The 19626-nt window shown below is 54.2% G+C and overlaps 1 protein-coding gene and 1 non-coding gene across 4 annotated transcripts; one reads left to right on the forward strand and one right to left on the reverse strand.

Moving 5' to 3' along the window:
* Positions 1-7480: 7480 nt before the first annotated feature.
* Positions 7481-14697, forward strand: KMT5C (lysine methyltransferase 5C). 2 transcript variants are annotated; one of them, XM_019710961.2, is made up of 9 exons: positions 7481-7630; positions 9122-9375; positions 9514-9679; positions 10023-10132; positions 10798-10961; positions 11120-11139; positions 12991-13127; positions 13216-13397; positions 13537-14697. In XM_019710961.2, exons 2-9 carry the CDS (start codon positions 9131-9133, stop codon positions 14040-14042), a joined length of 1530 nt encoding a protein of 509 aa, XP_019566520.1. In that variant the 5' UTR covers positions 7481-7630; positions 9122-9130; the 3' UTR covers positions 14043-14697. The 2 variants fall into 2 exon arrangements, with proteins under 2 accessions (XP_019566520.1, XP_074172147.1); XM_074316046.1 differs by lacking the exon at positions 9514-9679.
* A 44-nt stretch (positions 14698-14741) lies between these two features.
* Positions 14742-19546, reverse strand: LOC109434187 (uncharacterized). 2 transcript variants are annotated; one of them, XR_012490542.1, is made up of 3 exons: positions 19499-19546; positions 18497-19277; positions 14742-16625 (listed from the first exon to the last, which is right to left on the reverse strand). It is a non-coding gene; the product is annotated as an uncharacterized LOC109434187 (transcript). The 2 variants fall into 2 exon arrangements; XR_012490543.1 differs by having other exon boundaries at positions 14803-15763; positions 16105-19277.
* Between the last annotated feature and the right edge of the window lie 80 nt (positions 19547-19626).

Here is a 19626-nt window from a genome sequence, read left to right on the forward strand (position 1 = left end):
ATGTCATGGTTCCTACTGAAGTACCCATTTACATATCCACCCATCCACCCACTGACCTATATATCCAACTATCAGCTGTTCAGATCTCTTCCAGCTCTCCAAAACTTGATGCATCCATGCAACTATTCACTCACCCATCCATGTTCTTTCATTCTTTAATCTGTTCTATCAGTTCCCTCTTCCCATTTATCCTACAATCCATCCATCCATCAATTCAACCATCCACTTGCCCATTGATTCAATCCAGTTAATCAGCCATCTGTATTAGCTTCTTGTGGCTGCTGTAACAAATTTCCACAAACCTAGTGGCTGAATAGCAATGGAAGTTTGTTCCCTTACAGTTTTGGCGGTCAGGATTTCAACATCAGTTTTGATGAGCTAAAATCAAGATGTTCGCAGGGCTGTGCTCCCTCTGGAGGCTCTGAGGGAGGATCCTTCCTGCCTCTTTCCAGCTTCTGGTGGCTGCCGGCATGACTTGACTTGTGGCTGCATCACCCCAATCTCTCCCCATTCTCTTCCATGTGGATCTCTGTGCCTAATCACCTTGTGCCTCTCTCTCCTAAGGTACATGTGATGGCATTTGTGTCTCACTGGGATAATTCAGGATAAGGTCCTCCTCTCAATGTCCTTCCATTAATCACATCTTTTGCCATATAAAGTAATATTCACAGGTTCCAGGTATTGGGAAATGAATACATTTTCGGGTGTCATTTTGTTCTATCTACCACATCATCCAACTGCACACACACACACACACACACACACACACACTTCTTTAGTTGTTATTCATTTAATCATTCAACAATCTTTATCAAATGCCAATAATGTGTCAGGCACTGCCCTTGACATTGGAGACTCAGCTATGAACAAAACAAGCATCCCTGCTCTCTTAGAGCATATGTTCTAGCTGGGGAGGAGGACAGTGAATAGATAAAGAGATATATAATGTCATGCTGGGGTATGTTCTATGCAACGCCAGCCTCATAGGCATGTGACCTGTGTAGTTGCCCAGGGTCCCACACTGGTTTCATATTTAGCTGTCTCCATCTTGAAATCCTTAAGACTTCTTTTTTTTTTTAATTTTTATTGGGGAACAGTGTGTTTTTCCAGGACCCATCAGCTCCAACTCAAGTCATTGTTTTCAATCTAGTTGTGGAGGGTGCAGCTCAGCTCTAAGTCAAGTCATTATTTTCAGTCTAGTTGTGGAGGGGGCAGCTCTCTGGCCCATGTGGGAATTGAACCAGTGACCTTGGTGTTAGGAGCACTGCACTCTAACCAACTGAGCCAACCGGCTGCCCCCTTAAGACTTTTTGAACAAGGGGCTCTGCATTTTTATTTTTCTCCAGGACCGACACATTATTACATAACCAGTCCCTGGGCCATGATGCAATAACAGAGTAAGGGGATGGCTGGGACAGGTGGGCTCTTCCACCAGGGCCATCAAGGAAGGTTCTCCCTGAAGAGGTGATATTACAGCAAGACCTGAAGCATGTGAGACAATGAGTCCTGCAGAGATCTGTGGGTAGAGCTTTCCTGGCAGAAATAACAGCAGGAAAAGACCTGGAGATGAGGGGAGTTCGGTCTCCAGCAACAAGGCCAATGGTACTCTATCAGAGTGAGTGTGGGGAGAATAGTTAATGATAAAATCGGAGAAATAATGGGGGGGGCATTGTAAGAACATCAGATTTTAATCAAGGTATGTATCAATTAACTACAGAAGCCTAAAACAACAATAAACATTTATCATCTCGCTTGGTTCCTGTGGGTCAGGAATTTGTGAGTGGCTTAAGCTAGGTGATTCTGGCCTGGGGTAGCTCTCATCAAGATGCCAATTGGGACATAGTCATCCTAAGGCTTGGCAGAGGCAGAAGGTTAGTGCCCAGGCTGACTCACTCACATGACTGTCAAACTGTTGGCAGGAAGTTTCTGTTCCTCTCTGGCTGTTGGCACAACAGCCTCAGTTCCTTGACTCGTGGATTTCTCCATGGGGTGGCTTCATTGACCTCTTGATGTGGCTTCCAGTTACCCCAGAGGAGTGATTCCAGAGAGAGCAAGGCAGAAGCCACAATGTCTTTGATGAACTAGCCTTGGCCATGCCCTCACTTTTGCAATATCTTTTTGGTTACATACTCGTAGCTCAGCCCTATTCAGTGTGGAAGAGGCTACACGAGGGAGGGTATGAATCCCAGGACAGGAGGTGGTGGCTAGGTGTCATCTTGGAGGCTGGCTAATAAGGGGTGAATCTGTTGCAGAATTTTAAGCATGATGATGATGATGATGATGATGATGATGATGATGATGACGATGACAATGATAGAAAGATAGATGTGGGCTGGCCCGGTGGCTCAGGTGGTTGCAGTGCCCAGCTTCTAACTCTGAGGTCGCTGGTTCGATTCCCACATCGGCCAGTGAGCTGAGCCCTCTACAGCTAAGATTGTGAACAACAGCTCTCCCCAGAGCTGGGCTGCCGTGAACAGCCTGAGGTTGGCATGGGCTGCCTGGGGCTACTGTGTGCCGTTGTGAGCGGCCGGTGACCAGAGTGAGTGGCAGGCAGCCATCGTGGGCTGCTGTGTGCTGCCATGGGCTACCATGTGCTGCCATGAGTGGCCGGCAGCCAGCATGAGCGGTCGGCAGCCGAGAGCTGCCGTGAGCGGCGGACCGACGACTGGCGACCGACTGCCTCAGCCAGGGAAGCACAAGGCTCATAACACCAGCATGGGCCAGGGAGCTGTGTCCTACACAACTAGACTGAGAAACAACGGCTTGTGCCAGAGTAGGGAAGGGGGTAGGCAAAGGAAAGGGGGGGAAAGAAAAGAAAGCTAGATGTGTGTGTGCATATGTGAAGGTGTATATAAAAATGTAGATATATGTATATCAATTAACATATAGTAGGTAATACTTATATTTTATTCTATTTTAGAATACATATTGTTATTACACAATAATATATGAAAACAGACTTCTCCCCAACCATTTTTTTCCAGCTCTATTGAGGTATAACTGACATACAAAAATTGTATATATTTAAGTTGTACAATGTGATGTTTTGATGTATGGATACATTGTAAAATGATCACCACAATCAAGCTAATTAACACATCATCTCACGTGTTACCCTTTTCGTGTGTGTGGTGAGAACACTAGAGATCTACTCTCTTAGTAAATTTCAAATACGCATATTATTAACTATGGTCACCATGCTGTAGGAGTTACATTACACCCCCAGTACTTATTCATCTTATAGCTGACGTGCCCTTTCACCAAGGTCTCCTCATTTACCCCACCGCACAGCTCTTGGTGACCACTATTCCACTCTTTGTGTCTATGAGTTCAACGCTTTTTTAGATTCCACATATAAATGGTATCATACAATAGTTGTCTTTTTTTTATTTTTTTATTGGGGAATATTGGGGAATAGTGTGCTTTTCCAAGGCCCATCAGCTCCAAGTCGTTGTCCTTTAATCTAGTTGTGGAGGGCGCAGCTCAGCTCCAAGTCCAGTCACTGTTTTTAATCTTTAGTTGCAGGGGGCGCAGCCCACCATCCCATGCGGGAATTGAACTGCAACCTGTTGTTGAGAGCTCAGGCTCTAACCAACTGAGCCATCCGGCCTCCCAATATTTGTCTTTCTTGATCTGGCTTGTTTCACTTAGCATAATGTCCTCCAGGTTCATCCATGTTGTTGCAAATGGCAGTATTTCCTTCTTCCTCATAGCTAAGTAACATTCCATTGTATATAATCACATCTTCTTTATCCATTCCTTCACTGATGGACATTTAGGTTGTTTCCATGTCTTAGCTATTGTGAATAATGCTGCAATAAATATGAGAGTGCAGCTATCTCTCTGCAATAGTAATTTAATTTCTTTTGTGTGTGTACATATATATATGTGTATATATATATATATATATATATATATATATATATATATATATATCCAGAAGTGGGATTGCTGGATCATGCAATAATTCTATTTTTAATTTTTTGAGGAACTTCCATACTATTTTCCATTGTGGCTGTAGCAATTTACATTCCCAACAGCGCACAAACTTCCCTTTTCTTCACATACCTCCCCCTAATCATTTAACTTATATACCAGGGGTGCCAAAAAAATATGCAAGTGGATACTTTGGTCAACGTTGCTCAATTAGTAGTTAGTTCACCAGTAATCAGAAGGGTCTGGATGCTGATGGTAACCACTTTGACACCTCTTGTAATTGCAGAAGTCAAACGTGACTTGTATCCATCCTTTGTTATCGGTATATATTGAATATTACAATTTTAATACAGTTTTTCTTTGTTAAAATGTGTATACATTTTTTGGCACCGTCTGTACATACATAGATATCCCTTTCCCCACAAAATATGACCACACTGAATTTACTGTTTTATAACAAACCTTTCTTCTTAATAATAAGCCATGCACCATCTTAAGAGTTACTGAGCCCATGATGTCCCTGCAGATTGTGAATGTGCGCTCTGAGGAAGCCACCTGCAAAAGCACCTTCTAAGGCATCCTTCTCAAACATTCCAGGACATTCCAGTCACCAATCTAGGTGATTCTGATTTGGGAGATCTGGGCTGCAGCCTGAAATTCTGAATTCCTACCCAGCGCCCATGTGATCTGCTGGAAGTTGCTGGTCCATGGGCCCACATTTGAGGTAGCATCATCCTAAAATGATTCATTACTAAATCCTGGACCGTGCCCTCTGTAGGCTGAATCTTGGAATCTATATTTACACTACATTTCTGAGGTGATTCTTCTCTCTCTCTCTCTCTCTCTCTCTCTCTCTCTCTCTGTTGATTGTAAAATACACATAATGTTACATTTGCCATTTTAACCATTGTAAAGTGTACAATCAATGGCCTTGTGTACAAGCACTCTCTAGTTCCAGAACTTCTTTGTCCAAAAAGGAAACCCCATCCCCATTATCAGTCACTCCCCATTCTCACCTCCCCCCAGCCCCTGGCAATCAGGAATCTGCTTCCTGTCCCATGGATTTGCCTGTTCTGCACATTTCCTAGAAATGGAATCATTCCAATTGTGACTTTTGGTGTCTGGCTCCTTTCACCTAGTGTGATGTCTTCCAGGTTCATTCGTGTTGTGGCATGTGTCAGCACTTCACTCCTCCTGTGAGGTGCCTCTGAAGGTTGAGAACCAGCTGGATCCTGTGTGGGCGATGTAGCCCAGAGGTTGAGAGTCTGATGGCCAGTCTCAGCTTCTCTCATTGCTCATCTGTAAAAAGGGGGTAACAGCCCCTCCCTCACAAGGCTATTTGCAAAGTGACAGGCATGTTCGAAGAGCTGTTATTGTTATTGCACCTGGTAGATATGCTGTAATTGATCCAACCAATTGTTGGACATTCAGGTTTTTCCTAGTTTTCTGTTTTTTAAACAATGCTGAGACACACATCTTTATATATAAATATTTTAACACTTGTCCAGTTATTTCCTTAGAGTAAAAGCCTGGAAATGGAATTGGTAGGTCAAACATTTATTTGAATGACGAAATATTTCTCACACGTACAAAAAGAAAAGTTAGTGAATATAGTGAACTCATGGTTTCCACCTCCAGGCATAACAAACAAACGAAAAGACAAATAACAGTGTCTTGAGTTGCTTTCCTGAATGCATGCGTTCCACCTGACCCCCAGGAGTCACCACTAGACTCTCCTCCCCCACCATTATCACACCCTTGCACATTTGTGCACATTTACATGTACCTACACACAACCCTTGTTTTCTGTGTTTTAAAACCTTCTGCATCGACTATGCAGACTTCTGCAACTAGCAGCATATGCTGTGGGTTGTCTAGCTTGTTGTATGGAGTACCCGTCAACTTCTTTCTCTGCTCTATGGTGTCCCTTGTATGAATATGCCATGATCCATTGATCCATTCTTCATGTGGACATGTAAGCCGTTTCCAGTTTTTCCGCAGTTACACCCACTGCTGTAGCGAGCATTATTGTGCTGATCTTTTTGTTTACATTTGTGAGAGTTTCTCTGGGTGTACACAAGTGAGTCAAAGGTGTAATCTTTTAAGATTCATACATACTGATAGGACTTTTCTGGACAGCTAAGCTTTGTATAGAGTCCTTTTTGCTTGCCGGCTCCCTTTCTCTGGCTGAGGCTGCTTCTGTCCTCTGGAGCTGTGGCCATCCTTATTTGGGGGTGTCTCAGAACTAGAGGTAGTCTCAGTTGGGGAAAGAACAGTATGAACAGAGGATGAGAGACTGGAAGCACTGACGGAGCACAACTGGGAGGGTGTTAAGAAGGATTCCTCAGAGAGGGAGCAGTGTGGTCCTTGTTTTATAGATGCGAGACTGAGGCCCAGAAGAGGACAGACAAGTCACTTTCCCATCATCACAGAGCAACATCACAGAGAAACTACCTACTATGTGCAGGATATGAAAATATATAACAGTAAACCAAACAAAGACCCAAGTACGAATTTTTTTTTAATTTTATTGGGGAATATTGGGGAACAGTGTGTTTCTCCAGGGCCCATCAGCTCCAAGACATTGTCCTTCAATCTGGTTGTAGAGAGCGTAGCTCAGCTCCAAGTCCAGTCACTGTTTTCAATCTTTAGTTGCAGGGGACTCAGCCCACCATCCCTTGCAGGAATAGAACTAGGAATAGAACCGCCAACCTTGTTGAGAGCTGGCGCTCAAACCAACTGAGCCATCCTGCCGCCCCCAAGTACGGAGCTTATTATTCTGGGCATAATTATGACGAATTGCTAATTATCTCTGCCTCTGGGATTGGATGGGGGGGTATGATGCCAATTGAGAGGTGGGTGTCCCATGGGAGGGTCCTATGAGTCAGAGCTTTCTCCAAAGACCCCACTTCTCTTTTGGATCCCTTCACCCACAGAGTGTTATTGTGGATACTCCCAAAATTAAATGGGGTATTTGGGGGAGAGAAGGATGAGAGTCCTTTGTACCCGGGAAATGTTGTCAATAAAGTTTTGTCGCCTTGGCAACCGCAGGCCTCTCCCAGCGGAATGGAGGTGCGCGCATTCACCCCTCCCGCTCTCTCCAGCTTTCTCCCTCCAGTGGCTGAAGGTTTCACCGGAGAAAAAGAATAGGGAGGTCGCGACACTGTAGTGACGGGAGGAGACCTTAACCAATGGAAGGATGAGCCGTTCTGAGGCCAGCCAATCACTTACGGATTCTGGAGCTGGCAGAGCCCGCCCTCTTTTCACTTGGACCTGAATAACCTTACCCAAACCCGAGTTACGGCGCTTTGGCCAATGAGGGCGCCCACTTCGGGTTGTAGGTGGGGATACATCTCCATGGCAGCGACGGAAGGACAGCAGCAGGAGCTAATGGCAGCAGTTGGCCGCGCAGGAGGGCACCGCGGGCGTGGCGGGGTTTTGTTGGGGCACTGACGGGGGGCGGGAGGGGAGGGGCAGAGTAGGACTCGACCAATAGGAGGAGAGCAACTCCACAGCAACTGAGAAGTGGCGGCAGCGTTGGCCAATGGGATGCCGCAATGGCCGTGGTGGGGCGGGCCCGGTTGGGCAGACAAGAGGCGCGGCGACCGTGTCTGACGAGAGCTGGAAGAGGTAGTGGGAGGTAGTGGCGACTCCGTCGCGGGCGCCTGAGGAGAAGGAGGAGGAGGAGAAGCGGGTGAGGGGCGGCGCGGGGCCCGACCTCTGAACCCCCTCTCGGCCCTGGTCCCGCGCCGCTTTGGCTCCCGGTCTCCCCCAGCCCTGACTGCCCCCCGCCCCTCCCGCCCCTCCTCGTGTGCAGGCACCCACGTCTCCCTGCCCCTCGGCGAGCCTCCTGCGGCTCTCGGCCCGGAGCCGTCCCTGTGCTTCTTTACCAGGCCCTCCGGCACCCCCGGGCCTTCCCCAGGACCACTCTCATGCTCCAGGCCTTAGCCTGGACCCTCAGCGCGCCCTCGGACTCACTCCCCTCGCTGGACTCCAGGCCCTTCCTCTGCACTCTCACTGCCTACCCTGGCCTTTGTCTGCTTCCCCCAATTTCCTCCTGGACCCTCGCTGCCTATCCAGGGCCCTCCGTGGACCCCAGGTCTCTCGGCTTTCCTACGCTCCTCCCTGTAGACCCAGGACTTCCCCTCCCTCTCCTGCTTTTCCAAGCCCGGTTCTGGGCCCCTAGGCTCGGCTCTACCTTCTCAGGACCCTCCCTGGATCCCCAGACTCTTCTGCTTTCTTTCCCTGCAACCCGTCTCCTGTTCGGCTTTTCTGGGCTCCTCTCTGGGTCCCCAAGCATTCCCACAGCCCTCTGTCCACCCACCCCCCTTCTCCCTGCCCCAGCTACCCTCCGTGCGGCCTCTATTTTGTCTTTACTCACTTGCCCCTCTGCAGCTTCTGCCCTGTCCCAGCGCCGTCCCGCAGCGCCCCCTCTTTATCCCCAGTCCTCCTATCTTTCCATACCCTCTTTTCAAGCCTCTCTAGCTCACGAACTCTTAGCTCCCCCTTCCTTGCCGTCCCCCATTAACTCTCCATGAAGCCCCGTGGTGTATGTGCCCAGCAGGCTCTCTGTGGTCAGGGTTAGGGGCTTTGTTTTGCGAATCCCCTTCTTTCTCCCCTTTTTGTGGATCCGTTCTGCTTCTCCCACCGCTCCTTTTCTCCCCACTCCCCGCCCCGCTTTGTCCTCTGAGTCCCCCCTCCCCCAGAATCCTTGGAGAGGGAGCAGGTGCTAAGATCCCTGCTTCACACTCCCTCCTTTCACTCCCCTCCAGGCTGCCTGGGGCTTCACCCAGGGCCTCCTGACGACTCCCAGGGTTGCTGGGGAGGGGAGGTGAAGGCTGCGGGTGGGCGGAGGAACAATCTGACCTGGGGGAGTGGGGGTGGATGCCCTGACTCTTTTTAGTGAGAGCCATAGGTAGAGTTGGGCCCCTTGACTCCCAACTCCCGCAGGGCTAAGCCCTTAGGGTCACCCAGACGGCCACTTAATCAGCCTCTTCTAGGCTGTCGCGCATGTGTGTGTGTGTGTGTGTGTGGTGGGGGCTTTGTGTCCACACTCTGGAACATGAGGAGAAGGAGATATTAATGAGGGGGACTTGCACACGTTTGGGGGCTTCCCCACTGTCAGAGACACTTGTTGCATTTCACCTGCACTGAGCCCTGTGAAGTCAGTGTTGCTTTTCTCCAGGATTTATAGATGAGACGGAAGGTATTGACAAAGTCCTGCACAGCTTATAAGTGGCGTGGAGCAAGCACATGCCCAGGGCACTGCCCCAGCCGCTGCTTTGTGCTCCCCATTCTCGGTTGGAGGCAGCATGGTCCATGGGGCACCATGGGGCCCGACAGAGTGACAGCCAGGGAATTGTGTGAGAACGACGACCTCGCCACCAGCCTCGTCCTGGACCCCTACCTGGGCTTCCGCACCCATAAGATGAATGTCAGGTGAGGCGGCCTGGGGAGGACTGGGGCTCGGGACCCCTTCACTTTCCCCGCAGCCCCGGTGCGGGTCGGGGTGGGGCCCGGGAAGGCCAGGAGGGAATAGGCCAAGGCCCTGGGACCCAGGCGTGCCCTCTCCCCCAGCCCTGTGCCCCCCCTGCGGCGACAGCACCACCTGCGCTCTGCACTGGAGGCTTTCCTGAGGCAGCGGGACCTGGAGGCTGCATACCGGGCCCTGACGCTGGGAGGCTGGATGGCCCACTACTTCCAGAGCCGGGGCCCACGGCAGGAGGCTGCCCTCAAGACCCACGTGAGGGCACCCTTCTCTCCCCCAACCCAGCCCACGTGTTCTTGGGAGCCCCAGGAGCTGTGCCCCTCAGCACAGTCCCCAGGACTCCCTGACTTGGTAGCTACTGGGACCACCTGAGGCGGGGGCTCAGAGAATCCTAGGAGAGGAGAGTTGGGGGGCCCTCTGAGATGGAGTCCGACCTCTTCATTTGACAGATGAGGAAACTGAGGCCCTGAGAGGGGAAGTGAGTTCCCGAGACCACACAGCAAGTCAGTGGCAGAGCAGGACTAGAGCCCAGCAGAGAGAGGGCTGATGACGACCCTGCCCTACCACCTCACCCCGCCCACCCCCTCACCTCCCCCAGATCTATCGCTACCTCCGTGCCTTCCTGCCTGAAAGCGGCTTTACCATCCTGCCCTGTACCCGTTATTCCATGGAGACGAATGGAGCCAAGATTGTGTCTACCCGAGCTTGGTAAGAGGGCAGAACTCCTGCCGGGAGGCACCCCTCCCTGGGTCTGCTGGGAGAGGAAACCTCTCCCTTCTGAAGGATGGGGGGGAATATCTGTGTTCCCACTGAGGAGGCCATGGCCTAGTGCCGAAGACCCTCCTTGCTCTTACTCTGCTGAGTGATGAGACACCCTCCCATGCGGCCCCAGGATTCCTGGGGCTGCCCCCAAAGGCCTGACCCTCAGCCCAGGATTGTGCCGTCCTTTCTTTCCCCTGACCTAAGCCCTGCCCGCACTCAGTGTAGCAGGAAGGCAGGCTGAGTGGACACACAGATACTGACCGTAGTTGCTCCGAGCTTCAGGAGTTGGCCAGGGAATTTTGAGTGTTTAGGGGAGCCAGGCCTAAACTGGACCCTGAAGGATGAGCTGGAGTGTCTGGTGAAGGGGGGCTGTCGGGGAATTGAGTCCAGGCGGAAGGACGGGGCTGTGGGATGGCTGTCGGCAGGCAGAAGGTGCTGTTCTTGCTGTGGGCTAAAGCAGGGAAGCCCAGCTGGGCAAATGGAGAGGCACTGGGGGTAGGTTTGAGAGATTTGGGAGGCAGACCACGATGGAGGCCGGCAGTGGCGGTGGCTGGGGAGGTCAGCGGTGGTTGTGGAGGTGCTGCTCACAGGCTCCAGCCTGGCCCTGACAGGAAGAAGAACGAGAAGCTGGAGCTGCTGGTGGGCTGCATCGCAGAGCTGCGAGAGGCGGACGAGGAGCTGCTGAGGGCCGGCGAGAATGATTTCAGCATTATGTACTCCACCCGCAAGCGCAGCGCTCAACTGTGGCTGGGCCCAGCGGCCTTCATCAACCACGGTATGGGTGCCCTTGGGGCCGGGAGGGGTAGTGGCGAGAGGGGTGTGAGTCGGCAGGGGCAGGGCCTGGTAGGGGGAGGAGGGGTGGCATACCTGCCCTCTTGCTGGGTTCACCCAAGTGTCTTCTCTTCCCTGCCCCCGCCCCCCGACTGGCTCCAGACTGCAAACCCAACTGCAAGGTGAGACCCGGAGACCCCCAGAGGAGTGGGCACATGGAAATGAGGGTGGGGGAGGGCTTCATGTTCAGTAAATAGCTGGAAACTGTCCGCTGTCTCCCTACCGGACAGAGCAGTTTCCTACCCTTTCAGGTGTTTGTGCTTGGGGGCTGTCAGACAGGGGAGGGAGGAAGGAGCTTTGGCTAGAGTCACACTGGAACCCCGGTTGCCACTTGCTGGCAGTGTGCTTTCTGAACTGAGCTGGAGGCTGAGCCAGTTAGAGAGGGGCGTGTGGTGATGGGGAGACAGAAAGTGACCCTGGAAACCTGGGTCTTTCAGGGAGATGCCCACAGGCCGAAGCTGTGAAGCTGTGATAGCAGGAGCAGGGGAGTGAGTGGCAGGAACCTGCAGATTCATGCCCCCTTGGGTGAGGCCAGAGAGAGCCCTGGAGGAGGACGACAGAGACCTCTGGGAGGCAGGGCTCCTGGCAGAGGGGACAGAGGGGGCCAGGCTGGGAGCCAGGTGGCAGTAATGGCTGCTGGTTCTGTGGTGGAGCCTGGGAGGGTGGGGAATGGAGGGGAGACAACCGGGAAGGCCAGAGTGTGGGCTTTGTCCTGTATCTGCGGGAGCCCCAAGGCATGGCGGGTCCTGGGCTCTGGAGTTAGAGCAGGGTTTGAGTTCTGACTCCGCCAGTGCCCGATCCTGGTTTTTCAGAGCGGAGACGGTGAGAATTTGCCTCCTGGACTGGTTGTGAACTCAGGTGCATGGGGCACACTCATGTCTGTCGGTGTTCCTGTGATCTCCATGCCCCTTAACCTGGCTTTCGGGAGGGTGAGGTGCGGCCTTGGTCTGCCTCTGTGAGCAGACACTGGGTAAGACAGAAAACAAGGCCAAGCTCCATGAGAGGCTCTGTGCCAAGGCAGATGACAGCCACCTGGGACACAGGAACCAAGCTTTGAAGGTAGAGTAAGATTTTCCTAGGTGTTGAAGGAAAACAGTCATGTTAGGGTACCCCAGACAGGATACATCACACTGGAGGGTCAGAAGACATCATAGGTGTGGTGACTCCGGTCTCCTGTGCCTTACACAAGCCCAGGTCTGCCCATGTGACTGTCCACTGGTGTATGAGGGAGCTTGGTTTTTAGATGCCCTGCCTGGTGCACTGGAGGCTTGGTAGGAAGGGAGAGACTGGAGGTAGGACAGCCGCAAAGAGACTGGGGTATAATCTGGTGTGTCACTGAGCAAGGGGATGAGTGGCTGGCTCCAGGTAGGGCCTCGGGGACCAAGAACACAAGGACGCAAGATACTGTGCACCTGGGAGGCACTGGCGTTGGCCTGGGGTCAGGAAGGTGGCTAAAGCCACTCCCAGGCTTGTGTCAGTCTAGAGTGGACAGTGGATGGATGGATGGACAGATGGACCCACAGACAGGAATCATACCGTTTCCAGACAGGAAACTGCAGGACTGCAGAGGCAGAAACAAGCAGGTTATTAGGGGCTGTGGGGCATCAATTCCAGACTGAGGCTATGCAGTGGGTACAGGCTTCCTTGAAGGGGGGCAGCTGCCAAGATGTAGACTGGCAGGGAGTGAAGGAGCCGGTTAGGGGTCTGCAAGGGGGTGGGACTTGGCCACAGAAGCCAGAGCAAGGGTGTAGTCACTGTGCAGTGTGCTAGGGTGGTGTTGGAGCACCGTCCTGCAGAGGGGGTGGAAGCCACGTTGGTGGGTGGTCAGGGGGTGACAGGAGAGCAGGCCCTGGGCAAGGTAGGCCACCTCACAGTGGCACTTCTGCAGGGGCTCAGTCATTGCTTCTCCTAGGGGAGGACCCTTAGGCCAGAGGTTGCCAGCTGGCCTAGACACTGAGCAGCCCAGCCCCTAGTTTGTGCCCGCAGATGGGAACTCAGCCTGTGTGAAGGTGCTCCGGGACATCGAGCCTGGGGATGAGGTGACCTGCTTCTATGGCGAAGGCTTCTTTGGTGAAAAGAATGAGCACTGTGAATGCTACACCTGCGAGAGGTGAGCATGGAGGGGGAAGGCGGGGAGCAGGGGCAGGAGGGGAATCCCCTGGACCCAAAAGTGCAACCTCAGGGCCCATTCCACCCAGGAAAGGGGAAGGAGCTTTTCGCCTGCGGCCCAGGGAGCACATGCCACCACGGCCCCTGGACAAGTACCAGCTCCGGGAGACCAAGCGGAGGATGCTGCAGGGCTTAGGTGGCAGCCGACAAACCCTGCTGGGACCGTGGGCCTGTGCCCACCCATCATCTCTGCGCAGGGAACTGTTCTGTGGTGAGCACAAGTCCGGGACCCCATCCTGTCTCCATCCTGACTCTTTCTCTGTCCTCCTTTCTTGGGGGGTGGCCCCAGCAGGAGCTATTCCTCTTTCCAGAGGCCCTGCTCACCCTTTCTCCCTCCATGGCCTCCACAGCTGCCTGCCAGCCCCTGCACCCCCTGGCTTGTGGCAGCCGTCCCAACACCTCGCCACTCTGGCTCCCGTGGCTGCTGCAGCCCCAGCTCCGAGTACGCGCCCGGAGGCGCCGTCGACCCCAGCCCCGGCGGGCTCCCATGCACCCTGTTCTCCGTGTTGCCCGCGTCTCCCTGCACAGGTGGGGAGGCTGTGGCCCACACTGCCGCCTGCAGGCAGAGGCCCTGGTGGCCCTGGGCCCAGCCCCTCGTGCCTGCTGGGCCCCCCAGCAGGACTGGCACTGGGCCCGGCGCTATGGGCTGCCTTACGTGGTACGTGTGGACCTGAGCCGTGTGGCCCCAACCCCACCTGCCATTGCCACTGCCACCCCAGTCCCCACCGGGACCCCAGGCCCCATCCCCATCTCCAAACAGGCCCTCGCCTTTGCACCCTTCTCCCCACCCAAGCGCCTGCGGCTGGTGGTCAGCCATGGCTCCATCGACCTAGATGTCAACAGTGATGGGCCATGATGGGCTGGACAGGACAGCCCTACCAGTACCCCCAGCCTGAGTTCTCGGGGACTTATGGACCCTCCAGAAGGAGCTCTTGGACCTCTGGGAGGGAGGTGACCCTTGACCCCAGCACATCTCTGTCCTGGGGTCAGGTTGCTTTGGACACCCCCAGGGATTGGACCCCTGACTCTTGTGACTGCTGACCCCTGAGCCACCCCTGCCCTGTCAGGGAGCCCTGGCCATTGCTGCCCTCGCCTCTCCCCCCAGCTCAGGACTGAAGGAGCTGTTCCTTCCCCCCCTACCTTCTGCCCAGGGAGCAAAGCCATAAGGGGTGGGGGCCACCCCTGGCATCTCCCCAAAAGCCCAGGCCTCAGGAGGAAAGGGAACTGACTTGGGGTGGCACTTTCTGGAGACTGCCCCATGGAGGGGAGTAAGTTTGCTCTCAGCTCTGGGACTGTTTGAGGTGGAGGGCAAGGTGCGGGGTGCCCACGTGTCCTCAGCATCCCCCTGGGTCTCAGGGAGTCCGGGTGCAACCTCATCTTTCTTGTGGTGCTGTCCCTGGTGCTACTGGGGTGTGGGGGCTCCCTCCCATCCCCCACACCAGAACGGGGTATGTTGGGGGATTGGAAGCACTTGAACTTTTTATTTTATTAAAACCTTGTTATAAGCAGCAGCCTCAGGAGATTTTCATTTTGATTGATGTTTTGAGGGGATGTCTGTCAGGAGGTTGACCCTCAGCCATGCTGGGGGTGGCCAGACCTGGAGAAGGAAGCCCAGGCTTTGGGCCTGAGAGCTTTAAGAGGGGGAGGGGTGATGACCCTTCAATCATGCTGAGAAGAATGCTTTCTGACCACCCTCCAGTGGGAGGGGATTTTCCCCATTTTCCAGAGGAGATAACAGGTCCTGCAAACAGAGAGCCACTTGCCTGAGGTCATGTGGGCTTGGTCACCCTTTCCAGAGTCAGGCGCCCCTCCCACACCTCACCTGTGTCATCTTGGTAGGCCTGGCTCAGACCAGAGGAATTGTCTCAATTGTCTTTAGATCCAGTTCAATATCTTGATTTTGCTCTTGTCTTTTTTTTTTGAGAGCGCAGCTCACAGTGGCCCATGTAGGGATCGAACCAGCAACCTTGGTGTTATTAGCACCATGTTCTAACCAACTGAGCTAACCGTTCACCCCCATGCTCTTGTCTCTTAATTCTCACCTCAACCCGCATTTTACAGAAGGAAATACTAACAGCTAGCATTTAGTAAAGGCTGTAGCAGCCTCTCCGTGGAGCATTTTGCGGACTTTTTTTTTCTTGTTCATTTGAGGCCTCTGGGAGGGCAGGCCGCAGACCCCCGTCCATCTCCTCCATGTTGGCCAGACTTGGAAAAGTTTATCCTGAAGGTTGAGGAGGCCAGGCCATGTACGTGAGGGACCTGGGGGCCCTGAGGGGGGACAGTGAACAGGCAGGGAGACCCAGGTGGCTCAGAGTAGGTAGCCTTTTTACTTAGAATTCGCTTCATTTACATACAGCCTGTTTCATTGGGAACGAGAAAAATATACCTTCCATGCAAATCCTATTGAACCCTATTCATTTTCTCCCTCATGTTAAAAATAAGAGAGGGGGCCTCCAGGTCAGCAAGTGGGGTCACCCAAACCCAGGGCAAGGGGTGTGTCTGAGGTTCAGAAGGTCAAGGCCAATGAGAACCGCATGGTACATGTCGGGGCCAGAGCAAGGAATTTAGGGAAGGTGCCTGGGAGACGAAGGAGAAAGGAAATGATTACAGTGACTGGGAGCCCTGTGCTGTCCAGGTAGGATGCCCTAAGCCTGGACCCCATTTCTCCCCTTGGGGGTGCTCTCTGACCCTTTTACACTGAGCTCCTGGACCCTGTTGAGGGGGTTGGTCATCCTGGGGCTGCCACTCCCACTGTCCTGCAATATCAGGCACCAGAATTGGGCCATGCTGATGCTGAGTGCCTCAAATTGTTTATGTAGACAGAGACCCCACACACCCTGTGGGGCTGGACACGTTCTAACTGGTAACTCACAGCACCAGCCTCCCCCAGCCCTGTGAAGCTTAGGGATTGTTATCACCTTATTTTAGATGGACAGATCATGGGGTGGGAGCGTCAGGACTCTTGTCTGGGGCCGCGTGGCTGGTAAGCTGCAGGGCTGCGATTCGAACCCACTCCCAGAGCTCATCCAGGTTTTGGGATCCTCAGGATGGGAAAGAGGCCAGAACTGTGCCCACTGGAGACCGAGGGAAAGCAGTGACTGCCATGGGGTGATTGGGTTGGAGGAAAGGAAAGGGAGAGGGTGCCTTGAAGGATCTTGGAGCAAAGGGCTAAGGGCAGCCAAGGAGTTTTGTGATTCTGACCAGGATGCACCTGGAAACATCTGTCAGCAGTCTGGGAGGAAGGAGCTGTTTCTGAGGGTGGGATGGCAGAAAGCAGGGAGGAGGATAAGGGATGGAGTGAGGTGGGGTGAGTGGGGTTGGGGGAGGGGGAAGGAGTGGAGAAGGCCCTGCTCACCCTTTCTCCCTCCATGGCCTCCACAGCTGCCTGCCAGCCCCTGCGCCCCCTGGCTTGTGGCAGCCGTCCCAACACCTCGCCACTCTGGAGGAGGGGATGAGAAAGGGGAGAGGGGAGGAGGTGGCTGGGAGGGCAAGGATGCAGGTTGCGGGGTGGTGGGAAGCCAGCTGAGTGGGCTGAGTTTCATCTGACCTGGAGACTGCTGGGGAACAGTGAGGCTGGCATTGGGGTTTCAAGACATGACAGGCAAAGCTGGCCTAGGAGCCAGAGTTTAGGGCCAGTAGTTCGCACTGGGAGGCTGGGAGGCTAAATCAGTTGGGCCCAGGCTCAGGCATCCATAGGGCAGTGGTGGTTGCAGGGAGACTAGGAGTGTAAGAATGTCCCAAAAGTCATAGAGGGATGATGGTGGGGAGGATCGAGGGCCCAAGAGGGAAGGAAGGAGGAAGACTGGGAGGGACTGCAGGCCAATGGGGCGAAAATGCACTCCAGGCGCTGGTGTTCTGGTGAGGTCAAGAGTCTGGTGGTGGCTGCACAGGTGTCAGGAGCTGTGCTTGGACACTACCTGGGTGACCTCACCGAGTGTTCAGACAGTTGTCAGCCCCATTCTGTGACTCAGAGCTGCCCTGCCCGTGTGGCACCGCTGCTTCCTTCCTGCAGCAGCACCGCCTCTGTGCAGGCCAGACTATGGGGAGGGCCTCCTCCTGTCTGGCCAGTGTACACCGTGCCCCTTCGCTGGTCCCCCTGCCTCAGGTTGTACTCCGATACAGGGAGCCTTCGGGCCAAGGCCTGGGCTGGAGCCATCAGGAAGGTGGCACGGCTGGGGTCTGCCTTGGGTGGGCTGACGAGGGCACCAAGAGGAGTGGGGGAGCGGGATGGAGCCAGCCCTCCAGAGCTCAATCAGCCCCTCCCATTGTCCCTCCTTATCCCGGGATTCCGCATCATCTCATTTACAGCTAGGGAAACTGAGTTGCACACAGGTCAAGAGGCTTGTCGAACGTCACGCAGCAAATTGTTATGATTAGTAACAGCCACCTTTGACCCCCAGAGTGGAACGGGACTCGTGAGACAGCTTCAGGCAGAGTCTGGGGGTCCAGGCTGCCCCAGGAGGCTGAAAGCTTCAGGCAGAAACAGTGAAATTCAACCCTCCCTTGCCCAGGTGTCACAGCTGGCCATCTGGGGCAGAACCAGGTTAGGATCCCAGGCTCTGCCCTCTGTCAAGGGTTACTCCTCAGCCTGGGGGGTGGGATGGAGGTAGCTGGAGAGGTGACATTTCTAGGGGCGAATCAGAACAAATCTCAACATTGTCACCTTGGAGCCTTGTCGAGGGTAGGCCCAGTGCCTGATGGGGCAGGAGCAAAGAATAATCCAGACAGAACTCTGAGCACCCTCAAGCTCTATCAGGAAGGGGTCTGCGGGGGTGGGGGATGGGAATGAAGTAGCATGTGTCTGGAGAGGGGGCTGTCCTGTTTCATTAGAAAACAGAGAAGGCCGCTCCTGGCTGTGGATGGGGTGCTGAAAGGACAGAGGCAAGTAGTGCAGAGGACCCTGTTGGGAGGGCTCCCCTTGATGGGGCAGGATGCACTGCGAGGGAACTGGAGTCATATGGGGGCAGGGGAGTGACAGACATCTGGGAAAGGGTCTGAAGCAAGGGAGGGAAGGATGGGGGTCAGCGCTGGGCGGTCCCAAAATGACCCTCCTCAGGACTTGGGGTACAGCAGGGGCAGGAAACCCAGGAGGAGTGGGGGAGGTCCAGGTAAGACTGGAAGAGGATCCTGAGGGAGGAGATGGAGGATTTAGTGACAGGTAGGTAGGTGTGGGGATTGAGAGGCAGGAGCACCTTGGAGCAATATTGATGAGCAAATGCTGTCATCTGGAGAGCCAAAGAGGACCTTGGACCGGCAGCTGCTACCTGCTGAAGGGTGGGAAGGGGGCGGGAGGGGTTGGTTTGCTCTTACCCTAGAGATCTGTCAGTCCTCCATCCCAGCCTCGATGGCGCACCGTCCTCTCCCGTCCCTCATCGTCAGAACAGTAGCGTTGGGTCCAGGGCACAGACATCGGGAGGACCTCCCTATGCCCCCACGCTACATTGGTCAGACATTAAGAAACAGCAGTGGGGCAGCCAGATGTCTCAGCAGGAGCTCTGAACAACAGTGTTGTGGGTTGGATTCCCACATCGGCCAGTGAGCTGCGCCCTCCACAACTAGATTGAAGACAATGACTTGGAGCTGATGGGCTCTGGAGAAACACTGTTCCTCAATATTCCCCAATAAAATATTTTTTAAAAAAGAGAAGAAAATGGGAAGTGTATTAGCCAAACAACATAAATTATTACAAAAAAAAAAAAAAGAAAGAACGGCAACAACATAAATTTATTTGTGGCTTAGAGACTGGGTGTGAGGGGGGCCGGGTCTCTGGGAGAGGAGTGGATGGGGGCCACCGGGGCCACTGGGGCCGATCTTACGGAGGAGCAGAGCTCAGGTAGTCAGATTTTGCCCGCGAAGTTCCCGTTCTTGATCTGCTCGGTCCAGCGCTGCACCTGAGGAGGGGTGGGAGGCAGGCAGGAGCGCCGGCTCACCTCAGCTGGGCCCCCACCCCACGCCCAGTTCGGAGGGCTGTCGCCCCCTCGCCCGCTCACCCAGCTTATGGGGCACAGCGAGTGGAACACGCGGAAGTAGTACTCGCAGGGCTGCGAGCTCTTCCTGCGGCGGTTCATTTTCTTCATGCAGCGGCGGTAGTCTGCGGGGGGAGGCGGGGCGGTGGGCGACCGCCGCAGCGCGGCCCCGCCCCCCACCCAGCTTCCCACTCCAGGCGGTGTCCCACCCCCATGTCGGTCCCCAACCCTCCTAGTCTATCCTTATCCCCTCACTCCAGGCCCGGCCCTCGCGCTCTCCCTCACCCCCTCCCTCCAAGACTTATCATGCCCCTCCAGAACAGGCCCCGCCCACTAACGACCAGACCTTACTCCTCCAATGATTAGATCCCACTCCATTCCTGGCCAGGCCCCCTCTCTCTCTACCTCACCCCTACCGCCTCAGTCCCGCCCACTCCGACTAGGCCCCGCCTATACATCGCTCGCCCCGCCCCC

The sequence above is a fragment of the Rhinolophus sinicus genome, linkage group LG11 (assembly GCF_036562045.2).
Source record: "Rhinolophus sinicus isolate RSC01 linkage group LG11, ASM3656204v1, whole genome shotgun sequence".
NCBI classification, from domain to species: Eukaryota; Metazoa; Chordata; class Mammalia; order Chiroptera; family Rhinolophidae; genus Rhinolophus; species Rhinolophus sinicus.

Coding starts and splice junctions, on each gene's coding strand:
- KMT5C (XM_019710961.2), top strand. CDS start 9,131: ATGAGACGGAAGGTATTGACAAAGTCCTGCACAGCTTATAAGTGGCGT. Junction 9,376..9,513: donor ACCCATAAGATGAATGTCAG/GTGAGGCGGCCT, acceptor CCTCTCCCCCAG/CCCTGTGCCCCCCCTGCGGC. Junction 13,398..13,536: donor GCGCAGGGAACTGTTCTGTG/GTGAGCACAAGT, acceptor TGGCCTCCACAG/CTGCCTGCCAGCCCCTGCAC.